Raw genomic sequence first — 25,870 nt, 5'->3', positions numbered from 1 at the left:
TTTTGGATTTTTGAATATTTCTGATCTTTGAACAAAGTTAAGTGTATGTCCAACCTTTTCACATGTTTGAATGATATTTTGGTCGAACTATGAACATTTTTTAAGTATCATGTATGAAGGACTTTTTGTGTCATAATGTGTTTTTTGATACTTTGTATGTTATTGTTATTTATATGCTATATTTAGTAGTTAGGTGTTACATAGGGCTTTATTTGTATTTTTCAGCTTCTTACCATCAATTGACTACGTATACACATCATTTCAATCGTTCATCAGCATATCATGTACCATGCTACTTGTAAGGATTGCGATGTAATAAAGTGGTTAACTTCTCTGTAGTCCTTTTATTTGAAGCAAATAATTGGGAGGCAGAACAACTTTTGATATTGATTAATCCCCTTATCTGCTGACTAAATTACTTATGGCGTTTGTATTTGGTTTAACATATTGGTTTTACAAAACCAGGAAGGTTTAAGAATTCTTTCTTGCCATTCGCCCTCTGAGTAAGTGTCCTATGTGACCCTTTGAAAACCACATTAAAACACAAGCCTTTATCGTTATCAATAAATAATACATTTTAGGTTATCATTTGGTACGTCATGGTTATACAAATGTACGTTATCAGTGGTATGCGGAACACTTCTACAGATTAATTACTCGTTGTTTCAATTCCAAATGAAGTGATGGTTTAACAATGTGCTTTTATAATTAACCTGACTGTTGATCTACTTCATTTTAAACTCTTTTTTTCATTGCGATAACTGAAAAAAAGTAATTAAGCAGGAAATGTAATTATTGGTGGAAGGAATAAAGACTTTTGATAAATTTAAGTCTTTTTCTTTGTACACGAATAATTGCATTGAATCAGATTTGTGAAGCTTTTTTTGATATCCGAATTTCACAGAATTCACGTTATGGATAAAACTATTATAATTTTATCATGGATGACGTTGACTTCGGCATGGTTAAGAATTTCTGACGATTTGGTTTATTCACCTTCAGGTAATATTTTATGACCTTAGATTGTAACTGATATGATTTTTTTTGTCGTTAAGCTGTATCAGATTCTACATACTTGACTGTTGGTAGTTTCTTTTTACCATATTCACTTCTAAAGTCGACAATAAAACAATACAAATCTTCAAAAACCTGTTAACCCGTTTTCCTGATTCGTGATTTTCTTTAACAAAAATAAATATATTTTTTTAAAATGAGGATTGTTTCATCTTTCAGCGACCTAAATTATAGAACTTTAAATTGAACGCTGGAAAAGAGAAAATAGGAATACATGGCAGAATGAGTCATTTAACTCATGTTGATTTAGATCACAAACATTCCTTATTTTTTTCATCTTAATTTGAACATTTAAATGTATGTTAGAAGGGAAACGAATACTGAAATGAGAGTTCTGAACCCTACTTCGTCGACATTTCTGTATTCGAAAATGGTAAATATTGGAATAAATATTAAAACTGTAATGAATTATGAAGCAAGAATAAAAGCTCTCGCGAATCTATTGAAACGATTGACATGTTTTGCAATCTAACATGGGAATACCGATGGTCTGATCGGTAGAGCTTACCCGGAGAAAGACTATTAATGCATTTCCCCAGAGCTTGAAATAAACACAATAAAAATAGCTCATTAAAAATGTACACCGCACTTATCACAAGACAGGTGAAAATAACTGCCCACCTCATGTTATTTGTCTACTAATAGTGTCTTTCCAGTTACACAGTTATGTTTGATGCCATGCACTAAATGTTTATCCAGGATCCTGCTTATCTGATCGATTGCTCCTTCAGTGATAATGTTGCGGTGTGGTTTTATATTATTGCCGTTGTGTCTAACTTTCTAAAATGCTATAAATTACCAGTAACTATTAATGAACAAAACGGTTGCATGGAAGGTTCTGAACGTCAGAACATGGATGAAATGTCTTCCATTTCTCAATGCTAGTTTGTCCCAATATTCTAAATTCATGTTGTAGGAACAGTCTAGATTTCATTTCCTCGAGAGAAAGATCCGATGTAGCGGAAATATAAGAGTAGGTTGGAAGTTGTTGAAAATAATACTCTTTTCTTCCAAACAGCAGACATTCAATTACTGCAAATGTAATCAATTAATAAATACATAGACAGGTTGAAAGTATATTAGTGAATGAAAAATGAATAATTTAAGACGTCAACAACAACGACAAACACAGAAAGGCATATGTTAAATGATCAATGGGGACCCAGCAAAACAAAAGGGCAGTCTCTGCCTGTTTTGCTAGTAAAACTCGCTATTAGTCTAATTCAAAATTGTACATATTTGTCTCTCAAATTACAATAATTAGCTTGGTGTTTTTTTCTGAATGCATTTTCGTTTTCTGATTCTGGATTGACACTAATATACGTCAAGGCCATGTGCATATCAGGTTTGCTGTGTTACCAAACTATATAAGAAAATCAATCACTGGCAGATTCATACCAGACATTGGTATTTCATTATGGAGCTCGTCACCGAGATTCTTTATAACAATGGGGGCATCTGCCGAGAATGTAATAGAACAATCGATAATTTCTATGTGCACACTTGCTGCAGTTGTCTCGGAACGTTCCATTACCGACTTTTTTCTTTGGAGGAACTATTTAACCAACTATGTGGATAAGATTAGGAACACGTACATCACATTTTGTTAGGAAGCCCGTCGAAGTCGAGAAGCACTATGATTATGATTCTTTCCTCACATGGTATCCAGTATGTTGCTATGTATATCAGATCCATTCGGTCCGTTTATCAACAAGGTCATGATGCAAGTACTGTCGTGCAATATACATGATATGTACGTTGATCTTTTTTTCATACCGGTACGCAACCTTTTTGTGTACATGCATTCATTTATCATATGCTTAGTACATGTACCTTGAAATCGTATGTTTCATGTTGATTAGCACATTGTTCATATAGTTTAATTCTGAAAGAATGAAAAAATTCATTGGGTAACCAAACTAAATAACATATTCAATAGCCTCATCAAACACAAATGGGTAAGATTTGATATTTTATTCTACTTCTGTCAAATTTTCAAACACAAATAGAAAATATGTGATATTGTTCTACCCTCTGACTGATTTTCAAACACAAATGAAAAAGATATGATATTTTTTTCTTCCTACAGATTTTATTGTATTTTTGCGGATGAGTTCATGTGTCACGTCTCAAACTATGATTGAGACAGTAAAATACCGTACAATTAAACACAGCAAATGCCCAGTATCAATGTTTTGGGCTGTTTTAACTTCTGATTTAAGTGAGGTTTATCTAAAAATAATTTGATTTGTCCCAGTCATTCGTCTTGAACAATCATGCCGTCTCTTTAGATATAGCATAAACATTAATGTCTGATCTCCTTGACCTATATCTAGTGACAGTATGATGAGGTCTGTTCAGCAGTGACAAAAATATTCGCTTATTTTGCAATCTGTATAAAACGTCATTTCGTTTAAATTTTTTAATTTCCTTTTTTAAGCAGCAGAAATAGTGGTAGAAATAAAACCCACCAACCGTTCAAAGCGGTCCATCAAAGACACGTACACGGAACCAAGAACACTTGATTTGGCATTCCAAATCGAAGGAAGTCCTGTCAACTTGCATTTAGAACGAAACGATGGAGTCAATACAAATTTACCGGTTACTGTTTTTGAAAATGGGAATCTTAGGAAACGAAGTCTGCAAGACGAAGAGGTAATTATATGTACAAATTTCAACTAAAAAAAGGACCTTAATTGTGATTTTTAAAGATTCATTTTTAGACTGCTTGGTTTTTTCATATGCCAATTAATAGATGAAAAGCAAAACAAATTCTGCTCTAATACTTCATTTCGTAAATTGTTTCATTTGATTGATGAGAATACACACTACATTGGGTTAGAATTATCACAATGTTTTTAAATATTTATTGGTTCGTATTATGTGATATAATATGAAAGTCTGTACTGTATATAGCTAGCAATGCACTTCGTGATTATGCAGTCACAAACAGGCAGGTCCAATAACAACAATGCTTCACTTAAACAATATCCATTTTTTTGCATCACAATTGTTTCCTTTAATGGTTCTTTTTAAGTGTCAGTCACTGTAATAATCAGGCAATAGTTGAAACATGGTATAAAAAACTAACAATTTTGAAAGCATAATCTGACCATTTGCACCAATATAATCAAGGAAAAAAGACAAGATTCCCATATCACTTTGCTAAATTGAGTTAGATTTTCATTGAAATATTCTGCAAATGAACATTTTAAGGGCAGATAACTCTGTCAAAAACCTCACCTTACCAACATTCTATTGAGAAATTTCTGAGAAAATCCAGTAATTCAGACATCAAACATTGTTTTTTTTCGAATAGAAAATGCATGCCTGAGGGATACCACATTGTCACGTAGGAGGGACGTTGATATGCATGTTTCAGATTTTTCCAATTTTGTCTGATTCTTAAAAAAAAAGTAATCTTCGATCCATTGGAGAAATTCATATGTAAGTGACTGCCATATTACATCAACGTTCCACGTACATGTACCTACATGTATCTATATGTACAAAAATATATTTTTGTGTATTTGAATCCATAACAAAACTACGATATAATTTCAGTTGTTTCTATCGTAAATCCATCCGTACCTTGTTCTAACAATTGTCATACTTAAAATAACAACTGTACATATCATCGTTAAGAAGTAAATATTTCACGCTTTAAGTCGTTCCACTTACTTATTTGAAGGTAACGACCTTTTATCAAGATAAAAACACAGGTTCATCATTTGCTGTACAGAGGATAGATGATACAAATATAAACATGGTACGTACCTAAATTGTGTTTTGTGTCTGAGACATTTTCATTTGTAAGATTATGTCGAAAGAGTAATCAAGGGATCCATGACTTGAGTGACGATTCATCATATCTATTTCAAGGATGAACACCAGACAGGGGAAACAGATACATACAACAAAGAACATGAAATGGTCAAAATAAAATACACAAATGAACAGAAGCAATGGATCAACTAAAACCGGGCACATGGACCAGGTGTATCGGTGGAGTAAGCATCATCTGCTGTTCTAGAAATACTCCAATATCTGACATAGTCGGATATTTTTTTTTAAATGATGCAGTATAGAATATATGAGTAAACAACAATTTTGTTTCCTTTTTTTAACATTTGTAACAACTGACGTAAGAATTTGTTTTACCAATAATTCTCAGATAGGGAGATTCAAAGGTCAATTTAATTGGTATACAATTCAGTCCAAGGACACGGATTCTGCTACATTAGATCCTGGTTACCACAAATTTGATATACGAACAGAGAAAATAGTTCTCATTGCCAATGATGCAGATTTTATCGACGGTAAGAATTGCTTTTCATTCAAATTCATTATTGATGTCATTTATGTATCTGAAAAAAAACGACATTATTAGGGTAATTGCATAAAATGTTTAATTAAGTTTAATGAAAGTGATAAACTTCCCGATATTTTGTATTATGATAAGCTTGTGAAATTTTGTTCTATCTGTTTCTAATCAATAATATTTGAACTATAAATTAAATGAAAAAAGTTTATTACTAAGTGTATTGAATAGAAGTATATCTGGTGAAACCCAACAAACGCAACCATCGTAATCCCCCTATCAAAATAGTAAATACTTACAGAGATCATCAAAAGGTCATCAATAAGTGTAAACATACCTTCGAGCAAGCTCTCAAAATTCTCGACAATAAAAGTAATAAAGTCCACTAGTAGTAATATTAAAAAAAATAGTAGTATATTAATGACAACCATTTGTGTGAAAGTTTGTTCACAATGGCACATCTTTTTTGGTATACGGCTAGATTTTGAAGACGAAAGAGAAGGGTATGTTATAGAATGAACATTTCTAACAGAAAATAAAATTAACAAGCGTAACATACATTTATAGTAATCAATTGTTGTACATGTATTTATAGGAATTGTTTAGAAACGACTTGTAGTATAAATTCTTCATTTATCAGAAACAATAAACGACACAAATACAAGCACCGAACACGTGAGTGACCACAGACAGAAACGAGCGGCAGGATCCTATAATGTAGAACTACTGATAGTCTCTGATTATTCCGTTTATCAGTAGTAAGTATGCAAAGTACTGGAATAAAACCATGCAATTATTATATTTTTTACTTTGAGTTTTGAGTGTTATTTTAAGCAATATACTTTATTAAAATGTATAAAAAGCAAATGTACTATTTATTTTGAGGTAATTTAAGCTTAATGTTGGTAAATTTTCATAAGAATATTTAGATATATTTTCTCAGGAAATACTATCATAAGTGTTCTTATTCTTATTTATCCTCCAGTCATTGCATAGAGACTGATGTAACGATTTGATACTTTTTGAGAGAATATGAAAGGTTTTAGTACCAAATATCTGCTTATCTTATAAGATTATTTGCTCTTTCAGTTGGTACGATCTGAGTCGAAAATCATCAGATGCAGAAAAAGTTGAAGATGCATATAAGTCAATCCGACAGTATTATGCATTTGTTATAAATGGGGTATAGTTAAATCGAATACCACAAATATTCCCATTGCCTTAAAAAAAAACCTTTTTTTTTTTTTTTTTTTTTTTTAAGTTTTTTATATTGTCCATGGGTAAACCTTACAGAGGGAGATAAGGATATACCCAGAACAATATATTTCTATCATGTTTGTCTCGCTTCTTTTTATACAAAGAGAAGTGTTAGATGTTAGACTTCCATCATATTCTAGAGCATCATCCTTTGGTATACATTGTACGAGATAAACAGATATTAAAACTAACATTAAACAAATCAAAATAAACTCCATTCTATCGCATTTCTGTTAATGTATATTTTCTATTTGTTTTATTATTTTATCATACTTTTTCACAAAAAATATGCTGTATCTACATAACAAAAATATGTTATAATTTTTATATCATCTCCACAATAACACCTTTTCTGCACTGCTTGAAATACAAAAATGAGCATTAAAATATATACACATGTACATGTACGCTATAATTATTAACTACCAGTCCACATAAAATTCAGACACTGCCAATTTTTAAGTGATTCATGGTGAAGGAAACCCCACCAAACAAACGATGCTTTTTCAGTCTACATATGTTATACTACTTTCACATGGCGATAATCATTTTTGCATTTAGATCTGCACTTTTTAGAATTTTGTTTGTTTGTTGGGGTTTAACGTCCGAGCAGCAATATTTCAGCTATATTCAGACAATGAACATGAAATGGATGATAAAATGAACATGAAATGAAAAAAAAGGATGGGTCACAAGGATAATAGGGTCGACAAATTTTGATTGCCACTGGAAAAAGGGGGGATGGGTAAGGTAGGGCAATTTAGCCTCCTGTGGCGGAGCGCAAAGGTTCCTACTCCTATCGAATACCACAGCAGGGTTCTTTAACGTGCGAGGAACGTGGCTTCTTTCCCAACACGGTGCATCACTATGGTTTGCGGTCAGGTTTTCCGTATTATAGCCTGACAACCCCAGCATGTAACACGCCAGGGGTACCCCATTCCACCACCTGGGGCACACATCCCAGTTGCTCTGTGAGCAGAGCGCCTAGCCCCCGGCTAGGTTTCTGAGCACTATTTAGTCGCCTTATACGACAAGCTTAGCGCTGCTGCAGGCCTATTCTTTTAACACCCGGACCTGCACGGGGACACTTTTTAATCATACATTCATCTCCAACTTAAATCAACCACATGAAATCAAATCAAGAACGATAACTCTTGAAAAGTGCCAATTTCATGTGCAATCTATATAATTTTTATCTTAATAGCGCAACAACCAAAGGAAAAACTAGGATGGATTATATGATCAGTAAACGTTTCTGAACAAGAAACAAAACTTAATTTGTTGGGTTTTTGACATACATGGATCAGCTTCTGTCTGATCGTTTTAAAAAGATTGATACTTAAACTATGTTCATATTTAGCCTTATTTAGCACATGTAACTATGTATTGATAGCATAAGGTCGACGATCCGTCATCTGATATGAATATGATGTTTATAAGTATGTAACTTATTCGAAGAAGTGTTCTGTTATGTGCCTATTATTGTTTCAATCATGTATATGTCATATTTGTCATTGCTCCCTTTTTGGTCCTTAATCGAATTTGTGTTTAATTTTTAAAGTTTTCTGTATAAATGAAAATGAATAAAGATCATACCGGTATGTTTAAGTATTAAAACATAATGTCATTTCTGTTATTGAAATTCATAATAAGGATGTCACACGCAATCGACTTTTCCTTTCTATGTAGCATAAGATATGCGACAAAATAATTGTATATCTATCATTTTTTTCTTATATTCTGTCAAAGATGGATGCTGCTTACAAGAACATTCAGACATCTGCGTACACTATTTCCGTTGTTTTTGGTGGACTTATTGTTGCTAAGGTAAGTTATTAGCTAATTTCTGTATAAAATAAGGAGGAATAAAACAATTTGGTATCCTTAAATATTAAAACTAAAAGCCGCAATAATTGTACAGGAATGTCAAGGTGTCTGTATTCTCTTATTCAAAAATGGTTTTTGTCAAAGTTCACAAATAAGTTAAAGCATTTCTTGTTCAATAGACAGAGACTGATTCAACTTGGACAGAGGGTATAAAGAACACAACGAAAGAGAGAGTTTCGATAGATTCCGATAATAGTCTAGAAAGATTTCGTGAATGGATAAAGCAAAAACCAGAACCACTACCTGAAATGGACCATTCTATGCTTTTTACTAAGTAATGTTGCTCATCTGTTTTCTTATGAAGTACTATCGAATTGAAAATATTCGAACGGTGCCTTCATCATAATATTTGCTACAGAGAATTGGTTAATTTACTAATTTGAGTTCAGGAAACCATGATGTTTGATTTATTTGGCAAAATAAAGCCAGTACATTTAAGCACACTCCGTTTAGATATTTCAATATCACAAAAGTAAAAATAAATATAAAAAAACAGATTGTTTACAAAGCCTAAATATATACATATTTAAATTAAAAAAATCAAGTACAAATATACAGATATTTAAGGAGTTAGATATAGGGAAAAGGAGACAACTCTTGAAATCAGTGCTATGTTTGTATCATTTTCAATTTCACAAAAAGCCTTTTAAGCTTTCCTTTGAAAGAAAATGAAATCAGCCCATGTTACACTGATGCTTAGACGAGTGTGTTTTAAAATGGTGAATACAAATTTTCGAATGTTTTGAAAGAGTTTTGTCCCTAACCCTAACGATGCACATGTTTTATTACCTTTTAATCCTCCTAAAAGTAAATAGGTTGCAGTTTTTCAATTCTACCTATGTTTAATTTTCCTTAACGTATTTATCGTTCAGTTTTGTTACTTTTATTTTGTTGTGTTCTCCTTTTATAATTATATAAATTACATTCAACTTCATACACTTTTGAATGCAACGACAAACAATGCAATAATGTTTTTTCACTGTAGGTATGATTTAACAAGGAATGGATCATCCAACAATATAGGTAATGATTCTGTTTTAAAACTTTGGTGACATTAGAAATATGTCGTTATAATAACATTTAGCTCGAGGTAATAATAAGGTGATAATTAAAACACAGAGTGACTTTGTCGCTTTAAGAAAATTTAACAATTAATTGAAACAACTGTATAACCACTGTGTCTAAAATATATTATATAACACTGATTTCATAAATATGTTAACGGTGGCCAGTTGGCCAGTTTGGATCAGGAAAAGTACTTTAGCTGCACCAATCGTGACTTAAAGATTTCCTATAAACCTCGCATTCATGTACACCGTTGCCTTTATTATCATCTCCTTATAGTTTTATTTGTATTAAAATTCCTAGACTTCAATTCCGGTTATAATATTGATGTTTGAAACGTGATGGTATTTCGTCTAATCATTGTACCACATTACTAGCTGCTAATGTAAACTTGATTGATTTCTTCATTTGTGAATTTTGATTCTGGTATACTGACTGAATGTCTTTTGTCATTAATATTACCAGTGACAATTGCTTCTTATCTCCAAGTAATTAGTGTACCACGACTAATATTCCATTCTCTTTTAACGTGAACAGGACATTTATGTGACTTTTTTTATAGTTTTTTTCCTTCAAATTAAAGATTGTTAAAATGAAGTATTTTAATAATGGTACTTTTACACACATTTGATCTGCATTTATATATTTGTTTTGCAATTTTTGAAATGCACAAATACGATTTGAGGTCATTTTAGTATAAAGAGTTGGTTACTTCGTATTGCTTTGCATTATCGGCGTCCCATATTACTTATGAAGGAATATTTTGCATTGAGTATCGCTGAAAATATAGGTAAGGGAAATTTTAGTCAGAAGAATTTCTGTTTTGTTCTGTTTTGATTTGTTGATCTACTATGGACTGTTTTCCCTGGCTTTGTTTCATAACGTTATGATGTATGGTCGGATTACAAACTAACATTGAAACTTATTTTACCATGCTGTTTTAGGAAAATTTGAGGAATAATTTTCTAATTATTGATAAAGAATCATTCGAAAGAATTTATTTAACATTTATCTTTTCAAAAGTTGATTTGAATTCATTGACTGCTCCAAGATCGGGTCAAATTTTTGGTGGCCAACGGGCAGGAAATCTATGATTATTTTTATTATAAGAATATTAAAATCCCAAATTTTGCCTGTGGTGTGCATGGTTAACTGTTTTTTTTTAATTTTCTTTGTTTTTTCATTCAAGGTTTAGCTTATGTTGGCGCTATATGCGGACCTTCAAGCCAGTCAATTATTGAAGATCAATTTGACTTTGGAATTATTACAACCACAGCTCACGAACTTGGCCATAGGTGTGTATTTATGGATTGATTTACTAATTGATACTTTTAAATTATGTTTTAAATGCTGGAGTACAAACCCTGAAAATTACTACAATGAGTATATCGATTTGCTTTAAGTGACATAAAGAAGAGCTTTATATTTATATATTATATCTTAATCTATGAAACTGAAAAAAAATAAAATTCTCTATTATGTTAACCAAATGATTTTTTACTTTTTTAGCCTTAGTGCTGAACATGATGGGAAAGGTAATGTCTGTGATGGAGAAGATGGTTTTGTAATGGCGGCCGTCAGCAGTATACATAAGGGAGTAACAGCAACAAATCCCTGGAAATTTTCATCTTGTTCAACAAATTATTTCACGACTAAACTAGATTCTCTAGACGCGTGGGTATAGCATAACTGCTGTTTAATATGCAATGCAGCAGAATGATACATTTGATTGATTTAGAAGATATTTTTGCTTTAGGAACACCGCTTTATTATCATACAGAAATACGAGAAAATTGTAAAGCTACAATTCTATACCATTATGACTTCCAATATGTGTTAAAATAAAACTATATCAACGTCTTCTTGGACGAACAGATTTGATAAAATTCAGATAGAAAATTATTTTTGAAATGGTAGTTATCAACTGTCGCAATAATTTCTCCCCTCCTGCAATGTAACCTGTTAAAAATTATTAACATGCATTTAATTTAATTTTTAATGAATAAAAGTTCAAAGATTGATTACCGGTTGGTAATCAAAACGCTTCTTTCTATGGAATTACTTGAATCGTGGACAAATCAACGTTAATGACGTCATAGTACCAAGCCATATCATACGAAATAACATTGTTTGCTCAAAGAGAACCAACCAACCAGAAAACCTGTTTCAAATCAAACTAAATTATGCTTGGATACAAATGATAATGGCTATTATTTTGTTTATCGTAAGGTATATTTTACTTTAAACTTTTACTTTGCCAATATCGTATAATAAACACACATTTTGTATACTTTTAGCAAAGAAGCAAATTGTTTGCGTGAACAGGGTCCCAAGTATGACCCAACAGCCTTGACCCCTTTCAATAATCAATTTCCTGGTGAAATGTATGATGCTGATGAACAGTGTAGACACATCCATGGAAGGAGGTCTTTCTTTTGTAGGGTATGTTTTATACTTACGAAACATGTAGGTTACAAAATCGAAGCTATCTTATACATGTATATGTTTAAGCCAAACCAGGTTCAGAACTGCGTAATATGTTGAAATTTTAAATAAGTACGTTCATTTGTTGTGATTTTCCAATGGTTTAACTTGAGATTATACCTATTTCTTACAGAAGGTATAACAACACCGACGACGTACAAAAGTGGCAAGGCAACACATGGAACACTAAAATTACAACAAACAAGAACAAAACACCAAACACTAAAAACAAAAAGTATACATAGAAAAACAAACACCAAATACATATCAAATATAGCAGAAATGCTATTACTTTTTAAACGACACTTAACAACGTTTAGAACGGATATACGTTTACTCATTGTGAGAATCAACAAATCGTCAAAAATGGATTTATTTCTTTGTTACTTGCTTTTTCTCCTAGGCCTAAAATGTGGACAAATTGCGTTACACAGGCTACATATTTTCACACAATTTTACTTTTCGTCAAAAGAAGTTTAGCTGAATCGAGCACACAAGTACTGTTCATATGAAATGTTTACATCGAAATTACATCAAAATCATATGAATAGACTATTACGTACAAATCACGTGAATTGCACGTAAGTCCGATTCACGATTCACATAACTTAAGCATGAATAGTTTTGCCTGTGTTGGTTTTCACACGGTGCAAACATAATTATTGTTGTTATTAGTCGAATGGAGAAAGTTGCATTTTTATTTTAATTTTTTTTATGTTACAAAATATACAGCGGTATTTTTGAGAATTGATATAAAAACACCAACCTCTGCGACTACTCCTGCTAGAGGGCTATGCAACTCATACTCAGGTCCCGTGCAGGTCCGGGTGTTAAAAGAATAGGCCTGCAGCAGCGCTAAGCTTATCGCAAAAGGCGACTAAATAGTGCTCAGAACCCTAGCCGGGGGCTAGGGCGCTCTGCCCACAGAGCAACTGGGATGTGTGCCCCAGGTGGTGGAATGGGGTACCCCTGGCGTGTTACATGCTGGGGCTGTCAGGCTATGATACGGAAAACCTGACCGCTAACCATAGTGGTGCACCGTGTTGGGAAAGATGCCACGTTCCTCGCACGTTAAAGAACCCTACTGTGGTATTCTCCCGGAGTAGGAACCATAGGGCTCCGCCACAGGAGGCTAAATTGCCCGACCCTACCCATGTCTCCCTATTTACAGTGGCAATCAAGATTTGTCGACCCCATTGTCCTTGTGTCCCATAAGTAAAATATTTACATTTTAGGACAGATACCACGGGAATTTCACTTCAATTTGCAACGGAATGATGTGTGCAGACCCAAATAATAGAACCTACTGCTTCAATCACATACCTGGAGACGGCACGCAATGTGGAGATAAAAAGGTATGATTGTGAAGGAAAAAAGCAAATTAACGAAAAATATGTCGTTTGCATTTTGTACAATTTCATTTTTGTAAAAGAAAAGGTATCGGAAACGCTGTATTTTTTTTCTTCAATTTTTGTGCGAATTTGATATAATGACACTTACTTATGTCCTCTAAGCGGCGAGGAACAAATGGCTACGAGTTACTTATTTAAATTATTATCATAAATATCTTATAACTACACGTATATTTAACAACATATTATTGTGCAAGCTGCATTATACAATTACGTAAGGCTACTGCATATGCAAAAAATCATTCACTACACACACACTTTCATCTTATTATTGTAAATTATTACTTAACTAAATCTAATTTTTACGACACGTTGACTAATGTAAATCTTTGAACTAAACTTTCATATGCATTCATTCTGAAATACCTATAGGGCGTGACTGATTATTCCCAAGGTAATTTCGAAAGACCTCGTGTTGATTTTTTGTTGCTTGCACTGCGTACATTATACAATAACCAAGTCTTTTTCAACACCACTTGAAGGTAACTAAAGCTGTACCTGACTAACTGTCTCCAGCTTCTTCTACTCTTTGCAGACAAGACCTTTATTGCATTATGCAGCAATATCAAACTGGCAATTAACATGGTAGCCACAAAACCTGCTAAGCTGACATTTCACATTTTATTTCACATCCGATTCGCAATGATTCTTTGAATGACTCAATCACATTACGTTATTTCATAAATAATGGTTCACCTACTTGCCGATTTAGCGTCGATTTGTATCTTCACATTTTCCAAGTGAAGAACGGTGAGGGATTGATCAATGAACGTAGCACAAAAGTATTTAAAGAATGAAAAGAATGAAAAAAAAAATAGCGATACATGGAATCCTAAGCAATAAATGTTCAAATTATCAGCAATGAATATGACGAGCGATAGGAATAGAAGCTTGAGGGATAACAGCTCAATTATGAAAGTTAAGTGTTACTGGACCTTTTTTTTTCATTTCAAACTGCGTACTACATTTTACAAAGTACCTTGATTTATGTATGCACGTTTGCTGATTAGTCTCAGTTCTTTTTTGTTCTCTGTAGATGTGTCTTGCTGGCGTTTGCAAAATAAATGAAAGGGCTAAACCAGGAAACGGTAAGTTTACTTTGTATGACAAAAAACAAAAAAACAAACAAAAAACAAAAACAAATAAACAAACAAACAAACAAAAATACAACCAAATCTAAAAAAACAAACAAATCATGGTCAAAATATATAAATACAAAAGTAAGAAAAACGGTACATAGAACAAATCTAACACTACAAATAAAATAAATGTGCAGAAGCGGAGAATTAAAAAGAAATTGCACTACTCAAAAGTGAATTTGTTGTTGTCATTGATTTTATTAACAATATGAATGGTGATTCAACGAGACCTCTCATTTGTGTTATTCCTTAATATACAAAAATAGTCTGGTATCAATGAAAAATAATGAATTAAAAAAGCAAAGGCACATTGTATTTTACCTTATTTTATACGATGAGTTTAGTAATTTAAGAACATTCATTATTTTCGTTTAAGAAAAATGTTTGTATGGTAATAAAATCGGAGGAGTGTTTAGGAACGGTTGGACGTGCAAGCAGATGTATAAGGCGGCACCTAGAAACTGTCATCTCGTTGAACATGAATGTTGCAAGACTTGCCAACCACTTTTCGCATTGAATGGTATTTCAAACCCAGATGAGTTCTGCAAACGCCTGCTTGGAAATAGTTCATATTTTTGTAGGGTATGTTTTATTTGGTCAATTCATGGCTGGAATTTTAGGAAGAGTAATCAAGGGAACCAAGGTTATAGCGGTAATCAAAAGAATGTAATCCAGGGACAAAGACCCGACATGGAAAACAGACATACACAACAAAGAACATACAGTAACTAAAATCATACATACAAAGTAACAAAAGTAAATGAGGAACTCGGACTCCACTAAAAACTGGGAGCATGGACCAGGTGCACCAATTTTTTAAGCTTTTAATATTTTGTTTGACTAATTTCATTGGGGTTTAATTACATTTCTTAATTCATAGATGTTGTTGGAAATCAAGCCCCATCAACAGTTAGTATTTCTGGTAAAGGAGTTTCTGGACAACCCAACTCTGCTCAGACTGGGAGTTTCTTTTCCACTACTTTCAGCAGTGCAAATGTTGGGACTAAACCCGACATGGAAAACAGACATACACAACAAAGAACATACAGTAACTAAAATCATACATACAAAGCAACAAATGCAAATGAGCAACTCGGACTCCACTACAAACTGGGAGCATGGACCAGGTGCACCGATAGGGTAAGCGTCCTCTGCTTTTCTAGAAACACCCTCCGAGTTGCTCATAAAAAATTAAGTCCTGGGTAAACAAACGAGACAATTTCTATTGCTTGTTCAACCTTATGAAGTTTGAATCCTTTACAATAAACACATTGATAGATTCCTATAAGGGAAAAAATATTAGAGGCTACATGTCATGTTCTTGGTTCTGGAATTGAGTCTTATCGGGATTTTGTTGGATGCAAATACCCAATTTCCATATGAAAATATCACAAATTCAAAAAATTGTTTTATAATGTGAAATAATAGATTTATTTCACTTTAACAATCGAGAAAATACTTTGATTTAAGTAAAAAGAAAAGCATAAAAAGCATAAAATTGGAAAGCATTTATTGTGGTAATTGGTTCAGTGGTTTTTTTAGGATCGATACAATGGAAATTATACATCGATTTGTGATAGTTTGTGGTGTAAGGATCCAACGAGAAATTCACATTGCATTGATTATATAGCAGGTGATGGAACGCTTTGTGGAGATAAGAAGGTATGTGTATAACATAACCTTATAGTTGAGAATTTATCATTTTATAATAGATGCTAAATCGAACCCCTTTTAGACTGTATAAATATGTTCACTTTGGACAGGTATTTAGGTTAAACGTTCATATGGTTTTCAACGGAGTATTTGCGTGCAATATAGAAAAATCTTTGTATATGCCTGGCGGAATTTAATGGGATGATATTTCATTGTCTTGTATCCGTACAAAATGGTGAATGACGAACATTCCATATGGGTTAGTTTGTCGGTTTAACTACCAGATAGATAATTAGCAGAAGGGATCAATGCCAATTTCAGTGTAAACAGTAAACAACAAAATTTTGATTTATTTTTGCAGGTTTGCGTCTCTAGTGCTTGTAAAAGTGACATCAACGCACCTACAGCTGACGGTATGTTAATATTTTAAATGCATAACTACGGTAAATATATGTGTTTACTCCACTAATTGTTAAAAAACCATTATGTATCAAAGTGACGACATTTGACGGTGAGATTTAGAAATATCCTGTAATATTTTAATTTTAAAACATATTTTATATGTTGGCATACCTCAATATATATTGGCGTGTTGTTGAACAAAGCCGAGTTCTTTTTTCGGCAATTTGCAAAGAAATGCGGGAGTTAGATGAAAATTTAGTATGTTTTGCATTGTTTTATAACACATTATTAAAAAACCTACTCAGGTTTTCGTCAAATAGAAAAAAAGCAATAATGTATTGCCTACATTCTTCGTGTTTTAAAGAAAATTGCCTGTATGGGGACAATATAGGCAAGGTCTTTTCAAACGGATGGACATGCCAACAGATGTACAAAACAGCACCTCAAGACTGTCAGTATGCCGAACGTGAATGCTGCAAAACCTGCAAACCTCATTCAGCACTAAGGAATATTACAGACCCAGATCAACTGTGTAAAGGGATCGTAGGAAAAAGTTCTTTTCTTTGCAGGGTATGTTTCTGGCTTTATAAAAAAGCAGAAGAATGTATTTATAATTGAATCATCGATCGCTATTTGAGCCATTGAAGTACACCACAAAAATCAACAACGAAATACTCATGTTCTTTGCTTACCTTGGTTCCAATTATTATTTTACAATTCATTTAAAGCCCTTAGCAACCCAAAAAGTCCCTACTTTAATTTTAGTGTGGAACCTTCCCTTAAAATCGCCTTACTACATGTATATATTTGTAACAGTAATTAAGGTCATTCAGATATAACGAGTAATTACTAAACATTTAAGTAATTATGTTCAAGTTGATTAGTTATTACAAGGAATGTATGACATAAATAGGCCAATTTACGTTTATTAACAGAATAAAAACATAGGGCAATTCAGGAATATCAAGTCAAAGTTAGTTATATTTGGTAGAATTCAGTAACTCTTAGAAAAAAAATATCAAATGTAAAAAATTTGGATACATTCAGCATAGTATTCATAACAAGTTTGAAAAAATATGGACCAATTAAGTAAAATGTTGGAAATTAAAGGAAAAGTTTGGCGTAGAAAGGGCCATTTCGACAAATTTATTAATGTACAAAGAATTTAGCAAAATTGGGTAAAATTTAACATCATTAAGTAAATGTTTGCAAAACACATTGTCGTCGTAATTTATTCATGTAGCATAATTTTTAAATGAATTGAGGAACAAATATGAATTGATTTAATAAAACAATCACAACAATTTATGACATTTTGATAAATTATGAAGATCTGATGAAAAGCATAAAGCAATTAAGAAATGTTTAGAAAATAAAAATAGAAAACAATCTGTCATACTTAAGGAAACTTAGCAAAATTGTGCAAATGTCAGGTAAAATCATTCAAAAATTTAGTTACATGAAGCAAAATTGAAATTAAGTAAATTAGTAAAATTTAACAAATTCAAGTTTAATTTGGAAAAAAAATAAAACAAAAATAGTAAAGGTTATTATTTTTCTTATCCTAATGTGGATCAAGTTTAGCCAAATTTAAGAAAATATAGAATATTTTGGAGTAGAAAGTCAAATTTTGCATTCTGAATTATAATTATTATTTTTTGATTACTCGTAATGAAGAAAGACATATCAAGAAAAAAACGTGTATTTACTAAACTAGTTATTAATCACTTGTAATAACTACAATTCAGTTACTATGGTTTATTCCTTATTTCGCATATTTACTTACACACATTTACCAAAGAATCAAACATCAGGCACCCACACCATTTCCTCCCATTGCGTCATCATGTATGTTTCCAAACCTAATGTCAAAATTTATGCTTTCTGCTTTTATCTACAGGGAATTTACAAAGGAAACTATTCTTCCATTTGTGCACATTTGTGGTGTAGTAACCCGTCTAATCCGGAAAATTGTGTTTCAATACAAGCAAACGATCGAACTCTCTGTGACACTAAAAAGGTTTGCAATTTAAACATGTCAGTCTACTGTTGGTAGTTCTTAGTTTTTACAGTTGTATAATTTATGTTCAGTTTTCCTTATGTCTGTTGTAGAAAGGATTCAGACCTTTTTGAACCGATTTTAGGTGTATTTAATTGTGTAATATTTATTTTCACAGTGGCCAGATTTAAAGTGGGAGGGTTATAATCACGTCAAAGTACTTAAATCCCGCCGCAAATGTGCGCCTGTCAGGTATTTCCGGTCTTTGTATGGATTGTTTCGTTGTCACCGTTATTTATTTTTTTTATCACTTTAGCATGTAGTGGCAGCTCTTTGGCTGTACCTGTGATGTTTTGATGCCAGCTGCAGCCTGCCCTGTGGTATAGGTCGGTAATTGAAGGTGACCTTTGGTTGACATGTTCACCCGCGTGGGGTTTTCATTTGCTTACTATCCTAATATTGGAAGAGTAATAGAGGAAAACAATCAATATATAGCTAATTTTTGTGGTATTGTGGTCCATTATACAGTCACCAGCAGATTATCGGTCGTGTTACTTGCATTGAGTTAAAAAAAATTATACATGTACGAATGATGAGTAGAAATATCATTTCTTTCATTGCTACATATATGATGTACGTTGATTGCTTCTATGATTTGTCTATATCTATCTATATATATAATTACACTCTTTGATTGATATCTTGGTTGTTTTGTGTTACAGTGGTGTATAGCTGGTGTTTGCAAAAGTGATATTGATGCGCCTGTTGCAGACAGTATGTATCCTTTGCTTTATTGATAATCTGAAGTATATACATTTGTAAATGATACGTAATTCAGCGATAATTTATTTTAAAAGCATAAAAAAGATCAAATGTTTTTTTTTAATATTCTATAACTGTTTTCAACGTAATTTCAAGTTCTGTATTGTATGTAGGTATTTATATCTGTCGTACATGTATAAAATCAAATATCAAATGCATAAAATACAAGCAACAGAAAAAAATCACCGCGGAATATGTTGAAAGTGAACATGTGTGAACTTTGTACCAGACCGATATGTTATGGCCTACATAGGCAAAATTATTTCACATGATTTTCACCCGAACTGAGCAAATAAACTTTCAAATAAATGTTCACGTGAAATTAGTGTGAATTAAGCCATCGTGTGAAATTCACATGAGTTGTTCGCATGCAATTCATGTTTTGTGAATTTCACATAAAAATCAGGTTATTTTTATCTGAAGTTCATGTGAATTTCATGTGAAGCTCGATTAACATGAATTTCACGTGAAAAATATCTGCCTCTGTATATTGGCCGTGGACATAGTTGAATTTCAATATGATCTTATAGTTTCAAATACAACATATTGAAAAACTATAATATCCTAAATTGCTTTATTACATATGCATTATATAATACAACTGTTTAGTAACATAGCTTGAATACATGCACGCATGGAAACAAATCGCCGCAAACTATTCTTATATGCACAAGACTGGTTGAGCCAATGAAAATCAATAAAAATATACATCAAACTATATGTAATATATTGCATTATGACCCTCAGCATCTCAAACATTTCTTACCCTACCGGTGCACCTGGTCCATGCTTCCAGTTTTTAGTGGAGTCATAGTTGCTCATTTGCTTTTGTTACTTTGTATGTATGATTTTAGTTACTTTATGTTCTTTCTTGTGTATGTCTGTTTTCCATGTCTGGTCTTTGTCCCTGGATTGCATTCTTTTGATTACCGCTTTAACCTTGATTCCCTTGATTACTCTTTAAGATAATAAAATATGAAGTGGATGCATCAATACTAATACAAAGCTGGATAGTATGACTTTCACCTTAAGTAGTTAAAAAAAAATCGGAAATCATGAACACAACAAAGAAGGACTAACTCAAACTGAGACCAGTTTCCATGGTGCTTATTTGAACTGTCATTAAAACTGTTTGCTTTAAGAAAATATATTTTGAATATTACGTGAATTCTAAGATTTCTTTTATTGATGTTATTAATTTGTTTTAATTAAAGACCGGAAGACAATTATTTTCTTTTCGAACTTGTTTTTACCTCATATGTGGAAAATGATGTAGGTGATTTACCGAATGTTCCCTTTGTAAAATTGTTTTCGATCATTCACATTGTTAAATGAATTCGGTAATTTCAACCTGGAACTACCTCCCGATAACATTCGATGACCATGTTTTGCACGCAAACTGGATATATGGCCATTAAGTATAGAGAACCCAGTTGATATTACAACCATTGACAATCCTTTCGGACGCGTTTAAGTATTAGATATTTTGGATAAAATTTCTTAATTGAATATTTATAATTAGTCATGCTGTGTACAATATTTTTAAAACGGTAATATTGCGAGGAAAACCACAAGATATATGGGAGGATTGTTTCATTGGTGTCCTTAATTTTGCTAAACCAAAAATGTAGTTATGGTATACAGAAAATACAATAAAACAATTACATACAAAAATGTTGGTAAATGTGCTGTGTCAAGTATTGTCCCTACAGAAATTTTTCCGTAGCAATTATGTGTACACTAGTTTATTACTCACGAAACTATTTATTACTTTATGATAATGTCTATGTAGGTGACTGTCTTTATGGAGATTATGTTGAACCTGTGTATACAAATGGAGAAACTTGCTCTATTGCATATCGGAACAATCCAAACGTTTGTAATTACCACCCTGAACGTTGCTGCAAAACATGTTCACCTAAAACAACAGGCGTACAAAAAGCCACTACATTTCCATCTACCCAATCTACCCAGAAGACGATAATAAATACTCATATGGGTACACATTTTCAAACAACTTTTCAGTTCACAAAAAGTATTTTTACTACAACAAAACCGACAAAAATAAAATCAACCACATCAGTGATTCGGTCAACCAGATTACCAACATCTAAAGCAACAAATAGACCAACAACTGATATTATGACGTCATTACAGCCGCTACCAACAACTTTAACTAATTTGACGTCAAATGTTTTAACAAGAACAGATAATCGCTATTCTCCTGAGTTGTCAACATTGACTTCTACAGAAGAAACAATGTCAAGTAAATCATTGATTACTTACTTATTTACTCGATATTTGAGTACAAATTTTATAACGTCTTCAAAAGCAACAACAACGACAGTAACGGAAAGACAAAGGTTAACTGTAGAATCTTCACATAGAATTAAAACATCTATAAACAGCTTTGGGACAACACAGTCGACGAGTAAATTTGTTATGACTACCAAGTCATCAAGACCAGATACTCCTTCTGTTGAATCGACAACTACTGGATCAACACATTTTACTTACTCAAGAACTGATGGAACATCAGCATCTAGCGATTCTCTAGGTAAGAGGGGTAATGTTTGAAAAACATATTTTGTTCGTACTGATCTAAATGCAATCGTGTTATACAGAAAACAACCTTACGTAAATCAAGTTAATATCAGACCTTACATTGACTGTCAATTCAGACATTTATGCAATTTTGACATTGTCTAGTAAAATGGCACTGACGTAATAGTTTTATAGTTTTATTACAAAAAAATAAGTAAGTATGTTTGCTGGAAAAGACACAATCACAGTTATTATTGCTCGCTCGAAATAGTTTTTAAATGTACAAGTTATAACCTCTTTATATGAGAAGGACGTGTCATTCTATGTTATAATGTTTTCAACCACAGCAGTGACCAGATCTAGTTGATTACCAACAGATAAAAAGGTAGATAGACCAACAACTGATAGACGTTATCACAACCGATACCAAAACATCAGCCAAATCAACGTCAAATGTGTTTGTATTTCCATCAAATAAACCTGCAAGTAGCTTTACTTCTGAGATATCAACACTGATTTCATTCCCTTCTTTTCAAGAGGGAACAATGTCAAGTAAAGCATTAATTACTAAAATATTTTCTCGCTATTAAGTAGAAATTCCTTAACGTTTTCAGAAGCAACACCGACGATAGTAACACACAGACAAGGATTGACTGAAAAATCTTCAGATGGACTTAGAACATCTTCAAACAGCTTTCCGACAACAACATTGAGGACTAAATTTGTTCTGATTGTCAATCCATCAAGATCATATACTTCCCCTGATCAACCGACAACTAGCGGGTCAACTACACCTTTTACTAACCCCAGTGACGATGGGATGTCAACATCTAATGATTCCTTAGGTGAGAAAGTTTTTCTTTTTCAATAACACGTTTTGTTCGCACTGCTATTAACGCAATCATGAATTACAGAGAAAAAACTTTGGATATCAATTTCATATCAGAATTTACATTCACTGCTTACATTTTTTGGTAAAATGGCACTGACACGATAGTTTTATCGTACAATTTACCCTAAGCAGGATTTGTATATCGAAAACTGGAAAAACTTAGTAAGCTTATTTGCCGGAAATGACCAAAATAACAATATTTTAATAATTCAAAGTTTTTAACATCATTTAATAAATGACTTGTTTTTCTATGGATAAATCTGACTCTCATCAATTTGTAGTAATTTATTTGTTATTAAACATGTATGCATATCATTAAGACTTTTTCGTTCATTTAACAATATTATGTTTCAATTAGTAAATTGGCATTGAAATTTAAGACACATTTTCATGCATTTTCCTACTTAGTAAAATAAGTATTTCTCAATGTTCCCATTTGACACAGTAATAGATACATATTAAATTCGGATATAAACATTAAATATAATGTGTCTCAAAGGCTCAACATTATATGGTAAAACTGATGTAACAAAATCAAACTTATTGTTGCTGACATATAACCTCTTTGTCATTTATTTAGGTAATATGATATTGATACCGATTTTTGCCGTCGTTGGAGGTATGGTTGTATTGGTAGTAGTGACTATAACTGCTTGTATTGCGTGCCGAAGAAAGCAGCTGAAATCTGAAGTGAAGTTATAAAAAATAAGATATATCAAAATATTGTGGCTGAGAATTTTTGGTTTAGATTATGTACTATAAAAAGAAATTTATTTATAAAGATTTTGAATTTTACTTCTTTTGTATTTTTAAGGCATCGTTTAAAAAGACCCGAATACAACATATTTATTCTCCGTATTTAAAAAAAAATGTTAGAACTACACTGTACAGTGACATTTCTACATACGAAGGAAGAACATACGATTTTCTGCTCAAGCATGTTCGATGAGCTCATTTTCCACAGTGACATAAGATGAGTGCACCTGAACTTTAGGACTATTTTTTGCGTACATTCGAGAATAGTGGTGTGTTACCTAAACAGATATTTTTTTACTAGCAAGAATAAAAGCACTCTGTTCAACATTAGCATATTGTGAACAGATTTACCAACTTTTTTACAGTTTCAATGAGAAGTTTTAAACAATTGTATTAATAGAATGATAACATAGGGACAAAAATTAAACTGCGGACTGAAACATGAAACATGACAAAGGGTTTGAGTGTTTGCTAACATCTGTATTTGAATTAATTCATCAACTTAAAATTAAACTACCTACAAAACCATATTAATTACTCACAGAAAATCTATCTAAAATTAACAGTTATAAAGATAACCTTTGAACTGACTTATATCACCTGAATGCTACATGTTCTAAAAAAGGAATTCCTTACATTTCACAAAAAAGATCATACAGAACTCATAAAAATATTTAAATTCATTTAGTTACGTTTACCATTTTGTGCATAAATAGAGAACATATGCTTCTATGCTAAACACAGGTTGACTGAAGTACCCCTTTTTTTCTATAGTTGTTGTATAGGACTATTTTTCCGTTCAATATTTAAGTTCTTTGGTTGAACTAATGGTTTGTAACGTAAAAACCCACCTACAACTATAGAAGACTAATTGAATTTTTTCTTTAATGTAAGGCCATCGAAGAAGACTTTAGTCACGTGTTTTATGAGCTCCTCAAATGGATTAAAAAGAGCGTCCTTTTTAGCCGATAATGGTCACACACGGTTGTCATGTTTTGTAGGAATAAAAGTATGGAATACCGTTTAAGACCTTGAAGAAGATAGACTAAATTGCTTTTCTAATTTTGCAAACAAGTTTCTCCATATGAAATGTTTTACCCTGAAACCATATCGAAAATGACGTTATTATGCAAAGTTGAAAATACATCTTTTTGCTTTTGTCGTAAATTCTCACTGCTCACCATACTTGAACATTGCTACTTTCATGCACACGGGTCGTTGATGTGAGACTTTTTATTTTTTGGGAAGGGGGGGGGGGCAGTCCTTTATATGTTATTTAGTCAATTATTTTCATATTCTGTGCGTTCATATTTATACATTACATATGTCTTTGACAAAAACTGCGGTTCGTTCCACACATACCAAACTGTTCTTCTGACAGATGACCGAAGGACATGTGATGTTTCATTTTATTCGAGTTGGTTCACTCATTACATCATTCTGTAAGATGGGCCCTTTATTGCTGTCTTCGTGTGTGTGCATTTCTTACACTTCGCAACCCCTTTTCACTTAAACGTCAAATCTTTGGTAATGTTATAAATTTATTTTCCTTAAATCGTACAAATATTTTGCCTACATGTATCTCACAAGACTATTTTCTAGGAGATTTATAGTAATGCACTTATTGTACGTGGGTTGAGATAACTGTGACAATTGGTGTCATATAGGTTGTGTCAATATGTCCCAAACTACGTACGAGATATATGGAGGTTCTTCAGTACTATGGATATTTCCTGTATATGACACACTAAACCGTTCAAAAACTATATTTCAATCCTGTTATTCATCAGGGAATTAAATTTTGGCAATTAATTCATTTTCCTGTTTATCTCATTCTGATAGCTCAGCTTATTCAATTAGCCTACATGCAACTTCAAAGAGTATTGGTGATCCAGTAGCAACATCATCTCAAAATCCTAAACAGGCATTAACATCATCACCTTAATTTACAACACTGTCAATAAAGCAAATAAGAGAATAAATAGGCGAACATCATTGAGATCACTAAACATAAACTTTAGAAGTTGTAAAAATAAAGTGTCACAGATTGAAAACTTAATATCATCATCAAACCCAGATATAATAATTAGCTATGAGACATGGTTAAAGAAGGATGTCATATCCTCTGAGATATTTCCTACTCTAAAGAAGGCGGAGGTGTTG

General features: G+C 32.4%; 1 protein-coding gene across 3 annotated transcripts; it reads left to right on the top strand.

The window, feature by feature from the left end:
• The first annotated feature begins 609 nt into the window (after nt 1-609).
• LOC148599492 (uncharacterized) lies at nt 610-23,746 on the top strand. 3 transcript variants are annotated; one of them, XM_088559828.1, is made up of 23 exons: nt 616-1,002; nt 3,518-3,729; nt 4,766-4,843; nt 5,249-5,393; nt 6,036-6,153; nt 6,485-6,578; nt 8,402-8,479; nt 8,659-8,813; nt 9,525-9,562; nt 10,794-10,899; nt 11,114-11,278; nt 11,902-12,046; nt 13,324-13,443; nt 14,537-14,588; nt 15,016-15,221; nt 16,182-16,301; nt 16,654-16,705; nt 17,059-17,264; nt 18,595-18,714; nt 19,416-19,467; nt 21,308-22,072; nt 22,674-22,904; nt 23,532-23,746. In XM_088559828.1, the coding sequence occupies exons 1-23, from the start codon at nt 915-917 to the stop codon at nt 23,651-23,653; spliced, it is 3,468 nt and encodes a 1,155-aa protein (XP_088415954.1). In that variant the 5' UTR covers nt 616-914; the 3' UTR covers nt 23,654-23,746. The 3 variants fall into 3 exon arrangements, with proteins under 3 accessions (XP_088415955.1, XP_088415954.1, XP_088415953.1); XM_088559827.1 differs by having other exon boundaries at nt 3,515-3,729; XM_088559829.1 differs by lacking the exon at nt 22,674-22,904 and having other exon boundaries at nt 610-1,002; nt 3,515-3,729.
• The last annotated feature ends 2,124 nt before the right edge of the window (nt 23,747-25,870 follow it).

This window comes from Perna viridis, chromosome 13 (genome assembly GCF_037379345.1).
Source record: "Perna viridis isolate PV_CMFRI_1.1 ecotype Kerala chromosome 13, ASM3737934v1, whole genome shotgun sequence".
NCBI classification, from domain to species: domain Eukaryota; kingdom Metazoa; phylum Mollusca; class Bivalvia; order Mytilida; family Mytilidae; genus Perna; species Perna viridis.
The sequence above is the reverse complement of the archived record's forward strand: the minus strand, read 5'-3'. Positions and strand labels throughout refer to the sequence as shown.